Consider the following 22505-nt stretch of genomic DNA (forward strand, 5'->3'; position numbering starts at 1 on the left):
ATGGCTCAACCGTTGGATCTAAGTTTCGCCGTTGGATCTGGGAACAACACGCTGCTTGGAGCAATTAATGATGCTTCGTGGGCTGTGAAACGTCAGAAATAATCATAAGGCACATAAAACAACACTCCCACACGTATGAACAACGGAGTCAAAAGGTTTTAGCTCTTGAAAAATCAAAACTCCACTTTTCTCCTCGGATGAGAGGGAAAAAATCAGAGTTTTGAGGGGCTATTGTGGGGACAAAAGCCCAAATTGAATATTGGGCTTTAGGCCTTGGCCAAGAGCATGGGCAATCCGAGGTGGAATAAATAGTGATGAATAGTGCTGGACTCAGCACCTTATATCCAATATACAATGGGGAGGATGATCCAAGGAGAATTGTATCATCGGATAAGCTAAACACGGATCAAGTGTGGGTCTGAATAATCAAGGTGACCTTCCAGGAGGCTCCAGCAACAGAGACGTGCACCAAGAACGTACAAGAAGATTGGGAGCCCCAAAAGTATCTCCGGGAAAGCTACTGCCACTGCATTTATTGCTCTGCAGCTAACCCTCTGACCATGTTAATGATGAAGTGATCTCTGAACAGTATTCCCTTAGCCTTATAACCATCCCCAAGAACTTCTAGAGGAGGGTGATGGGACAATTTCCAGGATAAGCTCTCAGTCGTACACGTGTAAGGCAGAGGTAAGAGGATATGTAGTATAAATTAGAATGTATACGCCAAGAAAAAGGGGACAGAAATAATTGGAGAACATTGTAGTAATCAAACTTGCACTTGTGACTTGTTTAACTAATTGGAACAAGTAATTACCTCCCTGGACGTTGAGTATATTCAGTTCAGTGTTTTCTGTGCTTGTTGGACCATCTTCTAACTCCAAATTAGCCGTTGTCCAGTCCATTGGGCCTAGTTCTATGACCTACTCTCTACAAATTTATTGTATTGGGCTCATTAGACCAAACTCCCTTATCGTTTGGGCTTGGTCTTCAAAATCGTATCCCTACACTCTCTATTTAAATATATTTTACGCAAGTTTAATACATTTTTTTTTCTAAAAATTAGCACACATTAAACCCAGCAATTTTCTCCATTTCAAAACTAGAATTTTAATTTCTTAAAAATCCATTTTTGTATAACCTCACTAAAAATAGATAAATTCAAATTGAAAAATTACATTAAAATCAAAATAAATCAATAAAAAAAAAAAAAGCCTCATTGCACATGTAGAGCGCATGTGATGAGGATAGTATGCGTTATAGAAACATATACTCTATACTCTATTTCATTCATTTTTTTTCATTTTTTTATTACTCAAATACATTCCAATTTTTTTAGTACATTCTTTTCTATTCCTTTATGATTTACTCATTTCATTCCATTTCATTACCCTCATGCAGGGACGGACCCAGGTACAAGGCAAAGGGGGCCCGAGCCCCCCCTGGGCCCAAAAAAAAAAGTTTTTAGCAAGTAAAATTTTTCCAAAATAAAAAAATAGGGGCTTGGGCCCCCCTGAAATTTTTGCTCCGGACCCCCTTCCCCTAGCCCATCATCCGGCATGAACCCCCCTTCCCCTAGCTCATAATCCGACCAGCTCAGAGCAGAGCAGAGCCCATAAGGCCATAACCCATGTCAATCCACAACAAAAAAAAAAAAAAAAAAAAAAAAAAAAAAAAAAAAGAAAAAATCTCAGCCTCAGCAGTCCAAAACCAAACGGAGAAAGCAAAAATCAAAGGAAAAAAAAGAAAAAAAAAAAAAAAAGAAAGGAAAGTGAGAGACCGAGAGGCGAGAGCTACGAGCGAGAGTGCGAGACGGAGAGAGACAGAGAGGCAGCGGTGTCGCCGTGACGCCGTGACGGAGCGAGACGAGAGCGAGAGAGTCCCTGAGTCAGTGCGAACCCAGCTGCTTCAAGCGAGACCCACGCCGGCGAGAGCGAGACCCACGCGGGACACGCCGCCACGCGAGACGAGATCAACTTGCTGCTGCTGCCGCCGGTTGCCGTTTCCTGATCTGCCCAGCCCAGCTTCGAGCCTTCACAGAATCACAGCATAGGTATTTACTCTTTAACTCTTATCTTTTCCTTCAAATTTCAAAACCTTGTGTTGTGAATCTGTGATCTGAGATTCTGAGAATCAAAGAAATTAAGAAACTGTGCAGCTGTGCTACTGCTTGTGGTGTTTGTGTTTTTAGTTTTTACTGATAACTGATTTGGTGCTTGTGTTGTGCTGCGGCTGAAGCCGCTGAACTGAACTGTGTGTTTTTTTTTTTTTTGGGTTTTTGGCTTTGTGACTGTGTTTGTGGGCTGTGGCTCTTGCTGCCTTGCATTATATAGATAAAAGAAATAGAAAAGAGATAGAGTCAGATGCTTTGTGCCTTTGTTGACCGGTAGTTGGAGTGTTGGACATTAGTTGGACATAATAATAGGGAATAGGGAAAAGTGGTGTGGAGTTGCTGTTGGGCAAAGACAAGCGACAGGGGAGAAAACAAAAAAACAAAAAAGTAATGTTAATAAAAGTTTTTGTTAGTAGTGCTTGACTGTCTGTAGTGGGATTCATTGGATATTTGGGTTAGTGGGTCAGAATTAGGAAGATGAAGACAAGAGATAATACAAAGATACAAAAAACATAAAAGATATAAATAAAGGAAGAGACAACACATAGACATAAATAAAGGCAGTTTAAACACAAAGATATTAAAGGCAGACAAAAGACAAAAAGAAAAAAAAATAAATCATATAATATAAGAAATTATCACACAAATTTAAAAAAATAACGGTAATTCTTATATAATTTTTATTTTATTTGTAGATCATGAAAAAATCAACTACAATGCTTGATTTTTTCAAAAGAAAGGGTTCAACTTCAAATTCTTCTGAAGTCAACGTGGAATTGCCAACAACTAATGTTGCTATTCCAATTCCGGAAAATGCGGATGTTCCAATTCCGGAAAGTGCGAATGTTCCAATCTCTCAAACACAATTTCAAAGAATTGACCTTGATTCTTTGGATTATGATCCCGGAACACGCAAACAAATATGGGAATATCATGTTAATCAACGTGATGAAATTCAACGGGCTTACATTAAAAAAGGTCCGCACCAACCTCCTCTAGAGACATTCAAAAAAAGTGGAAAGCAAAATCGTAGTTTTCAAGCTTCTTGGTATAGAAATAATTCAAAATGGCTTGAATATTCTCCTACAACAGATGCAGCTTATTGTCTACCCTGCTTTGTCTTTCATAATCTAAATGTGGTTGTGGGACAAAATACATTTATTGTTGGTGGATTTAGAAATTGGAAAAAGGTCGGGGGCAAAGATTGTTCTTTTCAAGTTCATATAGGAAAAGATCCTAACTTAGCTCATAGAGTTGCTGAGCAAATGTGTAAGGATTTGATGAACCAATCGCAGCATTTGCAAAGAGTAGTTAATCATTTCACTACTGAACAAATTGCAAATAATCGGTTGCAATTGAAGGCCACAATTTTTATTGTGCGATATCTTGCCTTTCAAGCTATAGCTTTTAGAGGTCGAGATGAAAGTTTTAGTTCATTAAATCGTGGGAACTTTCATGAATCATTGGGTATTGTGACTTTTTGGAATGAGAAGGTTGCTGAAATAATAGAAAAAGCTCCAAAAAATGCAACCTACACATCACCTAGGATTCAAAAGGAAATTCTACATGTTTTCTCAGCCAAAGTGAAGAAGGCCATTCGGGAAGAAATTGGTGATGCAAAGTTTTGCATAATGGTTGATGAAGCCCGTGATGAGTCCATGAAAGAGCAAATGGCTGTGGTGTTTAGATATGTTGATGCAGAAGGCTTTGTGAAAGAACGCTTTTTTGGGCTTATTCATGTTGTTGACACTGCAGCTTTGACTCTAAAGAAGGGGATATATTCTTTGTTATCTCAATATTGCTTAGATATACAAAATATTCGAGGGCAAGGATATGATGGAGCAAGCAACATGCGAGGTATGTGGAATGGATTACAAGCTTTGATTTTGAATGATTGTCCATATGCTTACTATATCCATTGTTTTGCACATCGCTTACAATTGGCATTAGTAAAAGCATCAAAACAAGTTGTTCCCATTAGTCATTTTTTTCTTACATTGCTTTTTCTGATCAAAATTGTTAGTGCTTCATGCAAGCGCAATGAGCAATTGAAAGTTGCCAATGCTAATGAAATAGCACGTTTGATTGATCTTGAAGAGCTTGAGACTGGAAGTGGACTTAATCAAATTGGCACTTTACAACGACCTGGAGAAACACGTTGGAGTTCACATTTTAGATCAGTTTCTAGCTTATTAAGGATGTTTAGTTCAACTGTTGAAGTTTTACAAAATATAATTGATGGTGTAATTGATGGAGAAAATCGGGCAGAAGGAGAGTCAGCTAATGAAGGTTTAACTTCATTTGAATTTGTTTTCATCTTGCATCTTGAGAAGGAAACTATGGAGATCACTGATAAACTTTGTCAAGCTTTGCAAAGCCAATCTCAAGACATTTTAAATGCTATGCATTTAGTTTCATCTACTAAAGCACTTATCCAAAAATTTAGAGATGATGGATGGGATGGCTTACTCACCACTGTGATATCATTTTGTGAGAAGCATCGCATTGATGTCCTGGATATGAATGCTCGTTATGTTGCGAGGCGAGGTCGAGCTCGTAATCAACCAGATAACGTTACAAATGAGCATCATTATCGAGTAAATATTTTTTATGCTACAATAGATTCTCAACTACAGGAACTAAATTATCGGTTTAATGAAGATGCAATGGAGTTGCTTAGGCTTAGCTCAGCTTTAGAACCTCGAGAGGCATTAAAATCTTTCAGAATTAGTGATCTTTGTTTGTTGGTAAAGAATTTCTATCCACAAGATTTCACTGATTATGACAAACAAGTGTTGGAGAAGGAGCTTTATCATTTTGAGCATAATGTAGTCCAAGATCCAGAGTTCAAAAAATTGAAAAGTTTATCTGAGTTGTCTCAATGGTTAGTGAGAACTGGAAATTCAAAACACTACAAACTTGTTTATAGAATGGTGATACTTGTGCTTACTCTTCCAGTTTCTACTGCTACTACAGAGCGAGCATTTTCAGCTATGAAACTTGTCAAAACTGAACTTCGAAACAAAATGGAAGATGACTTTTTGAATGACTCTTTGATGTTATACATTGAAAAGGATATAGCTTCGACATTTAGTTTGGATTCAATAGTAGATGATTTTGAAGATTTGAAAGAGCGTCGAGTTCCCTTTTCATAGATGATTGTATAAAGAAACAATAGTGTTTCGCATCTTTTATTTTTGTTAGTAGATTGTATCTTAATATATTAAGAAACAATAGTGTTTCGCATCTTTTGTTTTTGTTAGTAGATTGTATCTTAATATACTAAGAAACAATGATTTTTGGGTATTTGTCTTGGTTGATCATTTATTAATACTATATGGATGCGTATTTGAAAAAAAAAAAATTTTGCTTATCTCTAGCCCCCCGGCTTAAAATCCTGCGTTCGTCCCTGCCCTCATGAACTCTCAATCAAAGGCTCAGTTTTATTTGTTGTTGCCATTACTTTCTTTTTATTTCATAACAAATAACAGCAAAGGAATTATACTTGTTGAGTCTGTTTGCGTCGAATCCACGCCCTCCTAAATCGTATTCTTTCCTTAGCTGGGAATCCCTGATGTACTACAATCCCTTTTTTCACATGCCAAGACAATATATAATAAAAGCATCAAAACCTTCTCATTCACTTCCATGAATTACCAATTTGGTCATTTAGGAATTCTGTATATGGATTCTTTGATTTGTCCCGTCGAGGAGGAGCCTACTCCTGCAATTCTGAAGCTTGGTCTCCGTTTCTATTTCTATTCAGGCTCTGCTTTTTTAATAAAGTATTGTATTTCTAAAATGGAGGAGCAGGAGTTTTCTCCTCCTATAAATCGTATTCTTTCCTTAGCCGGGAATCCCTGATGTACTACAATCCCTTTTTTCACATGCGAAGACAATATATAATAAAAGCATCAAAACCTTCTCATTCACTTCCATGAATTAGCAAGTTGGTCATTTAGGAATTCTGTATATGGATTCTTTGATTTGTCCCTTGGAGGAGCCTACTCCTACAATTCGGAAGCTTAGTCTCCGTTTCTATTTCTATTCAGGCTCTGCTTTTTTAATAAAGTATTGTATTTCTAAAATGGAGGAGCAAGAGTTTTCTCCTCCTATAATTCTGTTGCTTTATTGCTGTTTCTATTTCTTCTCCTACTTAGCTTTTTTATCCTTTGCTTTAGGCTTTTCTTTTTTAATAAAGTTCTTTGTTTTAGGCTTTGCTTTTTTAATGAAGTCTTGTATTTCTAAAATAAAATGCTTTGCTTTAGGCTTTGCTTTTTTCCGAAATAAATAAAAATAAATAAAAATTCACAAAGAAGAAAAAAACAACATAACAGCCGTGGAAAAAATACTCTCCTACAAGTTTAAGGACAAGAAGCTTCTACAAGACGCACTGACACACTCCTACAACAACAACAACGGCAAGTCATTTACGTCATACCGGCGGCTTGTGGTCCTAGGCGACACGGTGATTAGACTCGCCATAAGCAAACACCTGTACTCAACATACCCTAGCCTCGACCCAGAACAGCTCTCATCCCTACTCGCAGCCAACACAAGCAACGAGAAACTCGCGCGCGTTGTCGTCCGCCATGGTCTCCATCGTGTCACCTCTCTTGTTGATAAGGTCTAACAAAATCTTCTCACTTTTCATTCTATATATATTGCCATTTGCCATATTGTTTGTAAATTTTAGAGTAGTGCTTTTAGTTTTTTTTTTTTTTTTTTTTTTTTAAAGTAAACTATTCTCAATTGTTGTAGGCGATTTCATTTAATTGATTAATGGATTTCTTTTTTTATTAATTTTCATTTTAATTATCTTTAAGATTTATTTTAATGTTATAATCTTCTTCTTTTTCTTTGATAATTTGGCTTATTATTTTTTTGTTTATTTTAATATTATTTATTCAATCTTTTATTTTTTGGGGTTTAAAACCCGTTTTCTTGTTTTTTGAAATACAAAATTACCAATATAGTTTTTGCTTTTAGGTTTTATTAATATGTTTTTAAAAATTAGAAAAATTGATTTTCAAATTACTATTTGGCAAATTCATAACAAACTCATAATATTTTTTTTTTTTGTTGGAAAAAATTTAGGATTTCAATTATATTGGATTTCTATTGATTCAACAGTTTGGGGGCATTCTTGAATTTGGGGAAAGAATATTGCAAAAATCACATATTTTTTCTCTTTTTAAAAAATTGTTATCATTCTACGATTTTGGGAATTTTTTTGTTACAATTATGGAACCTTTTGTATATTTAATGGGGCCTTACACCCTTTCAAAAAAATTGAGATAAGTAGGGGCTTAAGGCCTAGGCCTTGTGCTGACACTGGGTATGGTTAAGCTACAACAAGTTTGAATTTATTGGTTAGCATTTCATGTTAAAGTTTTTACTTAGAGAGAGAGAGAGAGAGAGAGAGAGATTTGGTCCAAGTTCAAGTCTCTTAATTAGGTTGTAATTTTTTTAGAACAATATTCAAGACAAATTTTTTTACAATCTTTTTCAAAATTTATTAAGATATTAAGCTGTGATTAGAGCAATATTACTTTCACATGAATTCACCACTAATATCATTTTATTATTCACCAATCACAACGGACTACATTAATAATTGTGAATAATTTTGTGTCTCAAGATTTATTCTTTGCATTTTATTGAAAAACAAGCCAAACACTCCACCCATTTTGTGTGGGAAAAGGAAGGCAAACATGAGCTAGATTGGTTTAAAAAGTTGTAATTTTTGTCCATAAAAAATTTATAAAGTACCAGGCCTGTAGAAGTTGGGACCATAGAAAATAATTAAGATTCAAATGTGTTACTACTTAATATAGAAGTTGGGACCATAGAAAATAAATTTTTGAGTGATAGTTTAACCCTGTAAATTAAAAAAAGAATTCAAAAAATTGAGTTCAAAATCAATTTTAATATTAAGAAAGAATGTAAAGCACGACTATATGGAGTAATGTTTTTTTTTTTTTTAATTAAGAATTTTTTTACATTTAGCTTGGCCATGGAAAAAATTTCTAGCTCCACCACTAGCATTGTGGCAAGCTAGTAGCAGTAAGAGAGGAAATACTCAGAGCAAAGGAGTTAGGCTACACCAAGATTATTATCCTTACTGCCAGCAAAGAAATTCAACTTTTTTGGAAGGAAAAAATCATTAGCCATGGTGGATTGCAAACATAATTGAAGATATGATGATGGTTTTGAAATCTAAACCATCCAAAAAACTGAAAAATGTAGAGATTCAAGGTTTTTGAGATGGACTAGGGTTGAACCATGATGACACAATAATTAATTTAATAATTATTTAAAATATAAATAAATATATTAAATTAGTAAAAATTGAAAATTTGACTAAAATGGTCTAAATAAATGTAAAGATTTGTCTTTCAAATAAGGATGACAATTTTGCCTCGCCCCGCTTTGACCCGCCCCTCCCCGTTTCTCCCTGTGTGGATTTTCCCCGCCCCGCAAAGGTGGTGGGGTGGGGATGAGGCTAGATTTTAGACCCGCACCCCAGGGGCGGGGCAGGGATGGATTTACACTTTTTAGACCCGCCCTGCCCCGCCCCGCCCCGCCCCGCCCTTCATTAATAAGGATTAAATTGTAATTTTTTCATACCCTAAAACCCTACTATTTAACCAAAAATATCATCAGCTTATTTTATTCTACTTAACGTGACTCTCTACCTCTTTTTTCTCTCTAGCAAAGTTAGAAATAAAGTACCAATTTTAACGTTTTCTTTTGTCTTTATTAGAAACAAATTTATATACTATTGAATTACTGATTTCATTCATGTTTCATTCGTCTTTCTCAACTTACTTTTCATCATGAACATAATTTTTTTTTTAATGTGGTACAGGTCTGGGCCTGAGTCTGAGACTCTAAATATTTGTGTCTGTGTCTGTGTCATAGTGTGTGTGTGGGCATTTGGCTGTTATAACTTATAAGGTACAGGTTTGAGACTTTGTCCCATTCTCTATAAAATAGTCACAAAATGGGAGGACCTAAGTGTGCTAGTTTTTAAACATGCGTAGGAAAAAAAAGACAACCAATACTTCTTATAGTTTTTCTTTGTTTGGACACAATCTGTTACTTTATTTTATTTTATTTTTTGGAGGGCTGCTGTCTGCTACTATTCTCGCTTTTTGTAAGTTTTTGGGCTTCAGTTCCTTTTTTCAATATAATTCTATCTTCAAAGTCAAAAAAAAATAATGCACACTACTTAGTAATTTATAACATTTATTGGGTTCAAGTATATTTTTATTATTGAAACATGTCATTTTATTTGAAAAAATGTAATAGTTGTAGGGAAAATTAACAAGAAATAAAGTTTTACGGGGTGGGGTGGGGCTTCACGGGGCCTTAAGGGGCGGGGATGGGGCAAGAAAAATCCATGCGAGGCGGGGGCGAAGATCCCATCCTTCGGCCCCACCCCAGTGCCATCCCTGCTTTCAAATGTGTTTTTCATATCATAACTTTCTTATGGAAAATAAGAAATATTAAATCCTAAGATAACATAAATAGATATTGAGTTTCTCAATCAAATGAATCAATATCGTACCTGAATTCATTTCGGTTTAGTAAGGCAATGAAATATTTAGATATTGGTCAATATTGGTGTTCCATTTTAGGATTACTGCATATATATAAATATATATATATATATATATTCATTAACTTATATATATATATATATATATGAAATTAATATACTTAACATTTTTGTTAGAGTTCAACTTTCTCCCTTTTTTTTATTTTTATACAAGCCTCTGTCTAAATTATCTTTAGCCATGCCTAAGCCTAACCCTATTTGACTACCCAATAAACTTTTTTGATGAGAGTCATGAGACCCAATAAAAAAGGGTTAAGAGAGACATTGAATAGTCAACCATTTCCCATGGAATTTACCCAAACACACACAAGCTAGTAGAGTGGCGAAAATTGGTTTGTCCGCCCATTAAATTCTTTTATGAGACCCAATAAAAAAGTAAGAGAGACATTGATAGTCAACCATTTCCCATGAAATTTTTATTAAAAAAAAGAAAGCTAGTAGAGTGGTGGAAAAACAATGCCCAAGCAAATTTAAGAAGAATATTAGTGGGTGACAGACTGACAATGAAGCATTGTAATTGCAAGAAAAAAAAAAGGGGTGATGTGATCTCAACACCATCTTACAGTAGTTGAGGTCTGTTTGGTAAAGGTGTTTGAGTATTATTTTTTCAAAATAATGAGTAAATTGTAGCTTAAAAAGAATTGTGAAAACACTTTTTTTTTTTTTTTTTGAGAAACAAACATACACACAAGGAAGAGAGAAATGAGTTTTAACACAAAAGCACACCACAGCTCCACTTAAAAACCATGGTAACTTTTAAAGGAGGGTGGGGTAAGTTATACTGCACACAACATACTCTCTTAAGCAATATGGGACAATTACCCATTCTTTTTTTTTTTTTAGAAATAAACACACACACACACACAAGGGAAAGGGAAATGAGTTTTAACACAAAGGCACACCACAACTCCACTCAAAAGCCATGATAACTTTTAAGGGAGAGTGGAGGCAAGTTATTCTACATACAATACACTCTCTTAAGTAATATAGGACAATTACCCATTATTTTTTTTGTTGAGAAACAAACACACACACACAAGAGAGAAGGAAATGAGTTCTAACATAAAGGCATACCACAACTCCACTCAAAAACTATGATAACTTTTAAAGGAGGGAAAAACACATATTTAAAGTACTCATAATGCAAAAAATGTGTTTGGTACTATATTTCTAATAATATCTTTTCAAAAGTGAAAAAAAAAATATAATTGTGTGTTTGGTATGTGTGTGTGTGTTTTTTCTTATAAAAAGTGATGACATGTAGTCTAATTAGTGAAACCTACCATTTTTAAAATAATTACAAAAATGTCATTGAGCAATGTTATTTGAAAACTAAAAACTAATAGGAGGGGTTCTCTAAATTCAGTGTTCAAACACCCTAAAATGAGAAACGTGACTCAAAACACTATTAAATGAAAACCCCTACTAAACAGGCCCTGAAATTGCTGTTTGAAATCTCTTACCAGAAGCTTCAATAATGACAACAAGGTACTGTAACTGTAAGCTTGTAGGAAAAAAAAAAGGGGGCTATTCAGGAGGGAATAAAGAAAGAGTGAAGTTATTCAGGAGGGAATAACACTTTAATTAGCTTCCCAAATATCACTTTGGCTTTGTAATCCTAAAATGCTTATTTTGGTATCAAAAAGAAAAAAAAGAGTAGTTTCAAAAAAAGAAAAAGAAAAAGAGTGAAGTTATTCAGAAGGGAATAAAGAAAGCAAGGAAAAGCAAATAATTTAGACCACGAAATAATCTTTTTTGATAAGCAACCATGAAATAATCTTATTAAATATTTTGTCCCCCATGGGCCACGACAACTAGCATATCAAGTAATGATAATTGTCTTCCCAAAAAACCAAAAAAAAAAAAAAAAAAAAAAGTAATGATAATTGTCTATATATTAATGTTCCTTTCTTCTCTATTCATAAGGTCTTGGAATAATGTCCTACTTGTACGATCTAATTTTGCAGTATCGCATTTTCTTTTGAAAAGAGTATCGGCATTACTAGTAGTTTTGCTGCTGAATTATGGGGGCTTAGGAAGGGTCTTATCTTGTGTTGCAACCTGAATATTTCTTCTCTTGAGATTGAGATTGATGCCAAAGTTATTGTGAATATTTTGAACAAGCCAGCTCTTGAAAACAGCATTATTTCTCCTATTTTGGATGATTATAGGTTGTTGATTGGCCGGTTTTCTCAGATTCATGTGAAGCATTGTTTCCGTCAGGCGAATAGATGTGCGGATAGTCTTTGCTAGAATGAGTTTTAGTCTAGATAGTGTTTTTTCTTCTTTTCATAGTCCGCCTGTGGACTTGTTGGATGTTTTTGAGGATGATCTCAATGGGGTGTATGTTAGTAGGCTTTGTCCAGAACCTGTTGTTCCCTTTTAGTTTGTTTTAATGAATCGTCTTTCACCAAAAAAAGAAAAAAAAGTCTTTTAAAAAAGAGAAGTTTTTTTTTATACCCCGTTTTTCTTTGGGAAATTATTAAATGTTTTTGGAACATAGTAATGCGGACCACGTAGTGCTCTTTTCGTTCATATTTATAACGAATTCCATTATAAACTTGAAAACATATAATAATTAATCATTTTTTCTCTAACTCTCGGAATATTTGTTATTATTCTTTTGAATAATGATTTTTTTTTATAAGAGATGGAATAATGATTTATTTCTTTAACAATTGGAGATCTATTTGATTTATGAGTTAATTATAACCTACATAGCATGAAGTAATCATCTCCTGATTTTTTTAATAAAAATCATCAATTTGTTAAATGATAATAACTGTAGGGACACAAAATCTTCAACGGCCCAACATCGGTGTTGGGCTCGCACACGGAAAGTCCCTCACAATAATATTTGTAGAGAGTGGGCTTGAAAGGCCAGCGTTGGATCACAGGGAGACATTTCGGGCCGGACTATAGATGAACCGATATGAAAAAGAGCTTTGGGCTGGATATTCAGGCCCTTCAATCTTATATCTAGGAGGATTTGGCTCCTCGGATCATGTCCGAGGAACGATGGTGCTGTCCTCTGTTACCCGTCGGACGGTTTTTATGTGGTGTCCGGCATATATTATCCAGGCATTCTCCTTCATCAAGTCTTTCTCCAGAAGCTAGATGGGAGCCCCCCCCCCCCTTTGGTCACATAACATTCTCTTTTATACTAGTCTACGTTTGTTGTCCTTCGTCCACGTGTAGGGTCGATCTTTCTAGGACAGCTATCTGTCCCATCAGTCTAATCCCAAAGATTGCTGGAGATGATCCATAAAGCCTAAGATCCCGGCCCTGTTAGGGGCAGTGTCATGTCAAGGAAGGGTATTAAAGACAACTTCCCCAGGATATTTTCTGATCTTTCCAACTTACTCGTATTCCATTTCTATCCATGAGGTTTTGGACCTGCCGAGGACGAAACCGTCCTCGGCTATGTCTTCGGGCTACTTTTTATGTATCCTAGTTTCGAGCTTGGGCCCTGGCCTCCTTCCGTTTAAGACCGGTGGGCTTCCCATAAGCGTGTGGGCCGGACCCATAAACTATTGGACCCCACATTTGGCCCAACTTCTATTGATCAGGCCTTGGCCCAAAGCACAACCCACAATAAATATTTGTAGAGAATGGGTTAAAGAACTTGGCCTCAATGAAACTAGCAGGTCTAATGCATGTAGAGTACTGTTCGCAGAAGGAAGTAAGAACGTAAAGAAAAATTCCTCAAGTCTGATTTTATTTCCTTTTTCCCTCTTACAATTCTGCCGTCCCCTTCTTTGAGGGACTTCACTACATTATATATTTTTCTTCTTTTCATCCCAGCCTTACACCTGTTAATCATCCAAGCATCCACTCGAGCACCTGTCCCATCAGACGCCCTCATCAGACCCTTTGTGAGTTGCAAAGGCCAAGGCGGTACTGTTCAGGAGTCTTTTCCTCATTAATGCGGCCAAGAGGGTGGTTGGGGCGCAATTAATGTGGTGGTAGCCTTCCGTGAGATATTTTGAATTTAATTCGTTTTATATGTTGGGAAGGTGAGCTGAAATGGCTGAGCAGAGTTTCTCGTCTGGGCTTCGTGATGTCCGAGGAGGAATTACTCCTCGGACAGGTCTCCTTGACGCTATTGGGGTTGAATAGCGCTTCATATGAGGCTTTTCGTTGGACAGGACGCTCCTCGGACGGGCCTGAGCTTGGAATAGCCCATCATTTTTGGGCCGGGCCCCACAATAGCCCCTCAAAACTCCGGTTTTTACCTCCCTCCGAGGGGAAAGGCGGGGTTTTGATGTTTGTGAGTGGAGGGAAATAAGGAGATCGTGGGGCACGCGTGCGGACCGTTACTTTTGACGCGCTACAATTTATGAGACGTGGCCATTAACTTCTGGAGGCGTTATGTTCCCTTCATCCAACGGCTTGGCGTGGATCGAACGACCATCGTTTCTTCCCGTATTTCTAGGCGGGGGTGATCTTTTCTCTCTCCTCCCTGCTATATAAGACGTCAGCGGGGTTCAGTTTCTTTTTTCATCTGCATTTCTCAAACCCCAAAAGGCTCCAAAGAACTCCATCGAATCCCAGAGATATACGAACACTTGCGTCCGTTACGCCGCCGTAGCCGTTCTTGTGAAGCGCTTCGTCCAAGAGAGATTCCCAGGCGTCCCCTTGAGCGTTTTGTGAAGGTATCAGTACATTTCGCCTTTCTCTCCGTTCCAATTCCTTCCTCGGACTCTACTTTTCTTTTCAGTCTTTACTTTCATTTCCTCAGTTCAGTTCAGATGGGTAGATTCGAAAAATTAGTAAAAACTCCTGCCGCTATGGAAGCCTTTAGGGCTAAATACCACATTCCCCCGAGGGTTGGGTTGCGGCATTGTCCTCTTGAAGGAATATTGACCGATAGAGTTGAGGGAGAAGTCGTTATCCCCATGATTGCTTTCATAGAGGGAGGGATGACACTTCCCATGCGCAGGATCACAAGGGAATACCTGTTCAACCATAGGTTGACGCCGTATCAGTGTGCCCCAAATATGTTCAAGATACTAGGCTGTGTAGATGTCTTAAACGAGCGGATGAATCTAGGCCTCACTTGGCATGATGTGGCTTATTTGTACGAATGCCACCGCCTCGGGGATGATGGGTATTATCTTAAATCCCGGAACGAGGTCGTTAGGTTGATCTCTTGTCTTCCAGTTTCCAATAAGACCGTGAAGGATGACTTCCTCATTGCTTCTGGGGAGTGGTTCGACGGTATTCCCTGTCCAACTCGGGCAGGAAACCCAGGTGCGGCGCTTTTAGGATTGATCCTTTTTGGGGAAAGGATTTAGTGTTGAGGGGTTATTTTTTCTGGCTTTCTTTGTAATTGGAAAATTTCATGATCTGACCTCACTTTTCTTGGTTTGTTTGTAGACAAAAGTCACGTTGCTCCTCGGATAAGACTTGTGAACGTGCCAGCGCTGAACTATCTTCTCAGGTCGGAGATTTACGTCGCCCGTGACGGACAGTTGCGCGCGGCCCATTTGGTTCTGGGTTACCAACCTCTGAGCAGCGCTTTTCAGGCGGTCGGTCACGCTATAAGGGCTGGCAGTCCGAGGCTGGCTAGAATTGACGTGTCCCTGGACGGATTCCTATCTGACCACGATTTGCCACCAGTGGTGTTGCCAGGTGTCAGAAATCCTTATTTGGCAGAGCAGCTACCTCCGGTAGATGAGCCTGGTGCTGCTGTTTTGGTTGAAGAAGGAGCTGAATCATCTCGTCTTTCCCTTGAGGAAGAAATAGACAAGTTTTACTTCGAGGAGGAAGTTCAGCAAAACCCCTTGGTGGAGTCTTCTAATCCCGAAGTAGAGCAGGACCAACATTCCGCAGTTGGTGTTCCCTCAATCGTTATCTGCTCGGACGATACTTCAGACGAAGAGGTAGAGCCCATGGCAGGAAAATGAAAGTCTCTGAAGGAGCTGATGACCTCTCGGGGGAAAGGTCAGTCATCAAAGGTTCAACCATCGAAGGGACCAAGTCCATCAAAGGTCAAAACCCTTCCCCCTGTGGTCCCCTAGGGCGTCTCGGACCCTGGCCTTAAGGTTATCCCGGACCTGAAGAAGAAGAGGCCGGTGGACACGCCTGAGGAGGGCGAGGTGGCTGTCCAGCCGGCCAAGCAGCAGAAAACCACACGGGCGCCAAGGAGCAGAAGGGGCACCTCCTCGGACAGTAGGGATGAGGGGAACCTTGCTGAAGTGCGCACTGCCCCTTGTCCATGGGACCCAAAGTTGGAGCTGGATGGGCTCGCCATTCCTTACACTGCTTCGGTCCGAGAGTATAATCGTGGCCAGGCAGGGTACGTGGCGGAGGCCTTAGAGCAGCCCCTACTTCTTCCTCGGGACATGGAGGCCTACAGGCGGTGCACTCAGTCCAAGCTCTTCCTATCCCTTAAAAGAGATCTCGCGCTGGTAAGTAATCCTTTTACTGCTTTGTCCATTTACTTGCTCCCGTTAGATTATATATTTTTCTTTTAAGGACGCTCTTGTTTTGTCGGCAGATTACTCAGCAGGTCTTTGTGGCTGAGGAGTTTTGCCGTAATAGCCGCAATCTGGCTGAGGCTGAGACCCAGGCTCGGACAGAGGTGGAGAAAGCCTTGGGGTCCCTCAAGCATGATCATACTAAACTCACGGCTGAGTTCAAGGATTCAGAGAATCGACGTAAAAGTGCAGAGGCTGGCTTGAAGAGTGCCGAGGATCAGGCGGAGGACCAGCGCAAACAACTGTACACGGCTCAGCTTAACCTTAACACCGAGAGGCAGGCAGTGCAGGATCTCAGGACTGCCCTACAAAAGGTAGAGGATGAGCTGAGGCTGGTAAAGGAGGAGGCCCAACTGATCCGAGAGGCCACAGAGGCTGAGAAGAATGCTGCTCGCCAGCTTGGGGCCGAAGAGACGGAGGCCAGGCTGTCTGAGGAGATCCCTGAAGTGTGTAAAGAGTACTGCGACATTTCATGGGCTCATGCTCTTGACGCTGCAGGAGTTCCTGCGGATTCGGCCCTAAGGCTGCCTGAGAGCATCTTCTATCCTCCGGAGATCCGAGCTAGTCCTGATGAAGCCCAAGTCGCTTCGGAGCAAGACCTGGCGGTGCCTGATGCCGTCCTTGTGTCTGATGTGGCTAAGGATCCTGCCACAGACTCTACCATTGAGGTTCCTCCTCCTCAGCCCGAGCAGAAAGAAGATTCTCCCGCTAAGGCTTAGCCCCTTTTTTTTTTTTTTTTTTTTTTTTTTATGAGAGTTGTCTTGTTTTTTTCATTTTTTGTAAGGACCTCTCCTTTTAACGTACTCGGAATATTAATATAAAATGTTCGTTTTGCTTACTAAGAATGTATGTCAAATAGCGTTCTTTTTTAAACATTTGCAACGAGATAGATACAGGCAAACGGTCAAAATGAAAATGGGTTTTTGGGTTGCTCATTCGAGGGTCGCGATGGTGCTAGACGGTGCGCATGTATTAAAAGTGATTTCCTTTAAGTAATAATCTCCCAATCTATCACAAGTAATAATCTCCCCAAAAGTCTGTGGTCCGAGGAGCCAGGCAGGGCTTAGGTTCTGCTTAAAACTATGACTTGTCATGAGTAATAATTTCCCCTAGAGTCTGTGGTCCGAGGAGCCATGCAGGACTTAGGTTCTGTTTAAAACTATGAGCTGTCATGAGTAATAACTTCCCCTAAAGTCTGTGGTCCGAGGAGCCATGCAGGCCTTTGGTTTTGTTTAAAACTTATAAATAGTTGGCTTAAGTAACAATTTCCCCCAAGTCTGTGGTCCGAGGAACCATGCAGGACTTGGGTTCTGTTTAAAACTTATAAATAATCGGCTTAAGTATTAATTTACCCCAAGTCTGTGGTTCGAGGAGCCATGCAGGACTTGGGTTCTGTTTAAAACTTATAAATAATCGTAATGTAGACTGGCAAGCGGCAAATAGTCATGAAAGAGAACGTATGCTAAGCCATTCTTATTAATAATAATATCTCCTGAGGTTATTTACATTCCATGGTCGGGGTACAGCTTTTTCATCCAAATCCTCTAGGTAGTAGGCGCCTATTCCGGCCACGGATGTGACACGGTATGGTCCCTCCCAATTGGGCCCCAACTTGCCCCAAGAGGGGTTCTTTGCGCTGCCAAGAATCTTCCTTATCACGAGATCACCTGGACCCAGAGGCCGCGGTTTGACGTTAGCATCATACCCTTGTCTTAGCTTCTGGTGATAATAAGCCATGTGAATTGTGGCCTTTTCCCTCCTTTCCTCGGCTAGGTCCAAACTTCTTCCTAGCAACTCATCGTTATCGCTTGGGGTAAACGAGCTAGACCTCAACGTGGGGAAATTGTTCTCGATCGGAAGCACAGCCTCAGCCCCATAAGTCATTGAGAAGGGGGTCTCACCGGTGGAACGCCGCGGCGTTGTCCGATATGTCCATAAGACGTGCGATAGTTCTTCTACCCATCTCCCCTTTGACTCATCCAGTCTTTTCTTCAATCCGTTCACTATGACCTTGTTTACGGCCTCGACTTGCCCATTTCCTTGGGGGTATGCGGGGGTGGAATATCGATTAATGATCCCAAACTCACGGCAATACTCCCTAAAATTCTTGCTGTCGAACTGAAGACCATTGTCGGAAATGAGTGTTCTCGGAGTTCCGAAGCGGGTGATAATGTTCTTCCAGAGGAATTTCTGGGCGTCCACGTCCCTGATGTTGGCCAAAGGCTCAGCCTCTACCCATTTAGTGAAGTAATCGGTTCTGACTATTATGTATCGCTTGTTCCCCGCAGCTTTGGGGAAAGGTCCGACAATATCGAGACCCCATTGCGCGAACGGCCATGGACTGGAGAGTGGGTTGAGAACCCCTCCGGGTTGGTGGATATTTGGGGCGAATCTTTGGCACTGATCGCACTTCTTAGCGTATTCCTGAGCTTGTCTCTGCATGTTCGGCCACCAGTATCCTTGTGTGAGTGCCCTGTGCGCCAGCGATCTTCCTCCGGTGTGACTTCCACATACCCCCTCATGCAACTCTTCAAGAAGAGACTCGGACTCTTCTGGATGTACGCAGAGCAGGTACGGTCCAGAGTATGAGCGCCGATAAAGTTTGCGGTCCTCTGATAGCCAAAAACGAGGAGCATTTCTACGTATTTTCTCGGCTTCTAGTCTTTCCTCCGGTAGGATCTCATCTTGGAGGAAATTCCTTAGGGGGTCCATCCAACTGGGGCTCTGTCTTATCTGATGGACTTGGGTCGGGTTTCCACTAATGGGACTGGCCTTAACTAGATCTTCGACTAGGATTACTCGTGGCAAATTACGTGCCGAGGACGTGGCAAGAGTGGCCAGCGAGTCTGCATGAGTGTTTACGCTCCTGGAGATGTGCGTTAAACTGAAGGATTCAAAGCTCTCCTGTAGCCGTTTGACTTGTCCCAGATACTCTTGCATCCTAGTATCTCGAGCTTCCAGCTCTCCCATCACTTGTCCGACCACTAATCTGGAGTCCGAGAAGGCTTTTATTACTCTTCCACCCAACCTTTGAACCATTGCCATTCCTTGAAGTAAGGCTTCGTATTCGGCTTCATTGTTCGTAGCCGAGAATCCGAGTCTTAATGACTTTTCAATGACAGCGCCGTCTGGCGATATTAAAACTATCCCAACTCCTGATCCTCTCTGGTTGGCCGCACCATCCACGTAGACCTTCCAATGCATGGTTTCCCCGGCCGAAATCGCGCCGACCAGTTTTCCGCACATGTCTTTCTTCTCGGTCATCGTTTCTATAGAGGGCTCAGCGAACTCTGCTACCAAGTCTGCGAGGACCTGTCTTTTGACGGAAGGTCTGGGCATATATTTAATATCAAAAGCCCCCAGAAGAGCACTCCACATGGCGATCCTTCCTGTGTAGTCAGCACTTCGAAGCACGGCTCGAAGTGGAAGCTGAGTCAGGACGATGACCGTGTGCGCCTGAAAGTAATGAGGAAGCTTCCGGGTTGCATGCACTATCGCCAAAATTGCCTTCTCTAAGGGTAGGTATCGCACCTCGGCTTCATGTAGTGACTTGCTCACATAGTACACCGGTCGCTGCACCCCATTATCGTCCCTTATTAACACCAGGCTTACGGCGTGGGGAGCCACGGCGATGTAGGCAAACAGCACCTCGTCTGCCTCCGGACTGGACATGATGGGAGGTCGGGACAGGTAGTCCTTAAGCTGCTGGAAAGCCTGAGCGTAATCCTCCGACCATTTAAACTTTTTCCACTTGTTTATCAGGAGGTAAAAAGGTCGACATCGATCCGCCGATCGTGATATGAACCAGCTTAATGCCGCAATCATGCCAGTGAGCTTCTGCACTTCCTTCGGGTTCCGAGGAGTCTGCAGACTGTTAATGGCTTTGATTTGGTCAGGACTTACTTCTATTCCTCTATGGGTGACCATGTACCCTAGGAATTTCCCAGACCCGACCCCGAATGAACATTTGGAGGCATTCAGCCGCAACCGGTGCTCCCTTAAGATAGCGAAGACTGTTCCAAGGTCTTGCACGTGCTCGGACACCCTTTTGCTCTTCACGACCATATCGTCTATATACACCTCAATGATTTTGCCCAGTTGTGGCTCGAACATCCGAGTCATCATCCTTTGGTATGTCGAACCCGCGTTCTTTAGCCCGAAAGGCATCACCTTATAATGATAATTTCCGATGGGCGTCATGAAAGCCGTTTTCTCTTGGTCCTCCAGCGCAAGGGGTATCTGATGATAGCCCTAGAAGGCGTCCAGGAAACTCATTCGAGGGTGCCCCACGGTTGCGTCCACCAATCGGTCAATTTTGGGTAGGGGGAATGGGTCCTTGGGGCACGCCTTGTTCAGATCCGTGAAGTCTACGCAGACCCTCCACTTCCCCGTCTTCTTCCTTACCACCACTGTGTTTGCCAACCATTCGGGATAAAAGACCTCTTTGATAGCCCCTGCCCTTTTTAATTTTGCCACCTCGTCTCTCACAGCATTAGCGTGTTCCTTTGAAGGGCGTCGGGGTGGCTGCTTCCTCGGAGTGGAAGAGGGGTTGACGTCCAAGTGGTGACAAATAAGGCTGGGATCGACTCCCGGGGCATCGTAGGCGTCCCAAGCGAATACATCGACGTTTTCTCTGAGAAATCTGACCAGCTCCTCCTTTTCTTGAGAGGGCAATTCAGAGCCGACCTGAAAGAACTTCTCCGGGTCATCGTTGACAGCAATCTTATCTAGGCCTTCACACCTCATCTCCTCGGCAAGCCCCTCGTTATGCTTCACCGAGGAGGATGGTTGCTATAAGCTTTTTGAGTCCGAGGACTCGACCAAGGGCCGATGTAAAATGGCGGCCACCACACACTTCCTGGCCACAGCCTAATCTCCTCGGATCTCTTCTACTCGTCCTTGGGATGGGTATTTTACTTTCTGGTGAAGTGTGGAGGTCACGGCCTCTAGGCTGTGGGTCCATGGCCTTGCAACTATCGCAGTGTAGGGTGAATAAGCGTCAACCACGATAAAATTCACCTCCACCACTTCCACCCCAGTCTGTACGGGCAGTCGGATTAGCCCCTTTGGTGTGACAAGCTTCCCCTCAAAGCTGAGGAGGGGGGAATCATAAGCTGTTAAATCTTCTGGCGTCAAGTTTAGCCCCTTGTATAGGTCGGGGTACATTATCTCCACCGCACTTCCCGAATCTACTAACACCCTTTTAACATCAAAACCCCCAATCCGTAAGGTGACCACCAAGGCATCATCGTGAGGTTGAATTGTTCCTTCTTTATCCTCATCCGAGAATCCCAGTATCAAAGAGCTTCCCTTTTTTAACCTCTTGGGCTCTCTTTGCCTGCCCATGTAAGGGAAATGATCCACGGCTAATACCCTGGGGATGGGCGGCCCAGTTCTTCCTGGTGCAGCGAGGATGACATGTATCGTCCCGGTGGGGGGTCTTAAAGACACGTCCCTTCGAGGTTCTTGTGCTGCTTGGCCGGGATGGCCGCTTGATGGGTGCAGCAGGTGACGTAACTTCCCTTCTCGGACCAATTGATCTAGGTGATTCCACAGACTCCTGCAGTCCTCAGTAGTATGCCCGTGGTCCTGATGATATTGGCAGTACAAGTTCTGATTATGATTGGCAGGGTTTCCAGCCATCTTTCCCGGCCATCTGAAATAGGGTTCATCCCTTACTTTCTCCAGTACCTGTTGTACTGGCTCTCTGAATACGGCATTCACTGTTTGCGGGGTGCTCTGCCCAGCCTGTCGCGGAAAATCTTTCCTCGGCTGACCAGGATTGTGACGTTCCATTCTGAAATCATTTGCCTTAAAGGGGACGACCTTCTCCTTGCCCTTCCCTTGCAACTGATCCTCCTCCACTCTTTTGTACTTGTCGATCCTATCCATCAGCTGCTGGACGTCAGTAGCTGGTTTCCCGGTGAGGGATTTCCTTAAGCCATGCCCAGTGGGGAGGCCGCTTGTGAACGTGCTGATAGCAATGTTATCATGGTTGTCATCTAAATCGTTATACACCTCCCAATACCTATCCAAATACGCTTTCAGGGTTTCTCCCTCGTGCATGGACAAGGACAGCAGCGAACTGAGAGGTCGAGGGACTCTAGTGTTTGTAATGAAACGGGAGCAAAAAGCTTGAGTGAGCTGCTTGTAGGAGCCCACGGAGTTTGTCTTCAGGCTGTTGAACCATCTCATTGCCATCGATCCCAAGCTAGAGGGGAAGATTTTGCACATCAGGGCCTCGTTTTGCGAGTAAATTGCCATCTTTTGATTAAACTGACTCACGTGC

General features: G+C 41.3%; 1 protein-coding gene across 1 annotated transcript; it reads left to right on the plus strand.

Annotated features, from left to right (window-relative positions):
• On the plus strand, positions 1-5265 carry LOC126695809 (uncharacterized). Its single transcript, XM_050392620.1, has 4 exons — positions 1-84; positions 601-687; positions 1399-1410; positions 2851-5265. Exons 1-4 carry the CDS (start codon positions 1-3, stop codon positions 5263-5265), a joined length of 2598 nt encoding a protein of 865 aa, XP_050248577.1.
• The last annotated feature ends 17240 nt before the right edge of the window (positions 5266-22505 follow it).

This window comes from Quercus robur, chromosome 8, assembly GCF_932294415.1.
Source record: "Quercus robur chromosome 8, dhQueRobu3.1, whole genome shotgun sequence".
NCBI classification, from domain to species: domain Eukaryota; kingdom Viridiplantae; phylum Streptophyta; class Magnoliopsida; order Fagales; family Fagaceae; genus Quercus; species Quercus robur.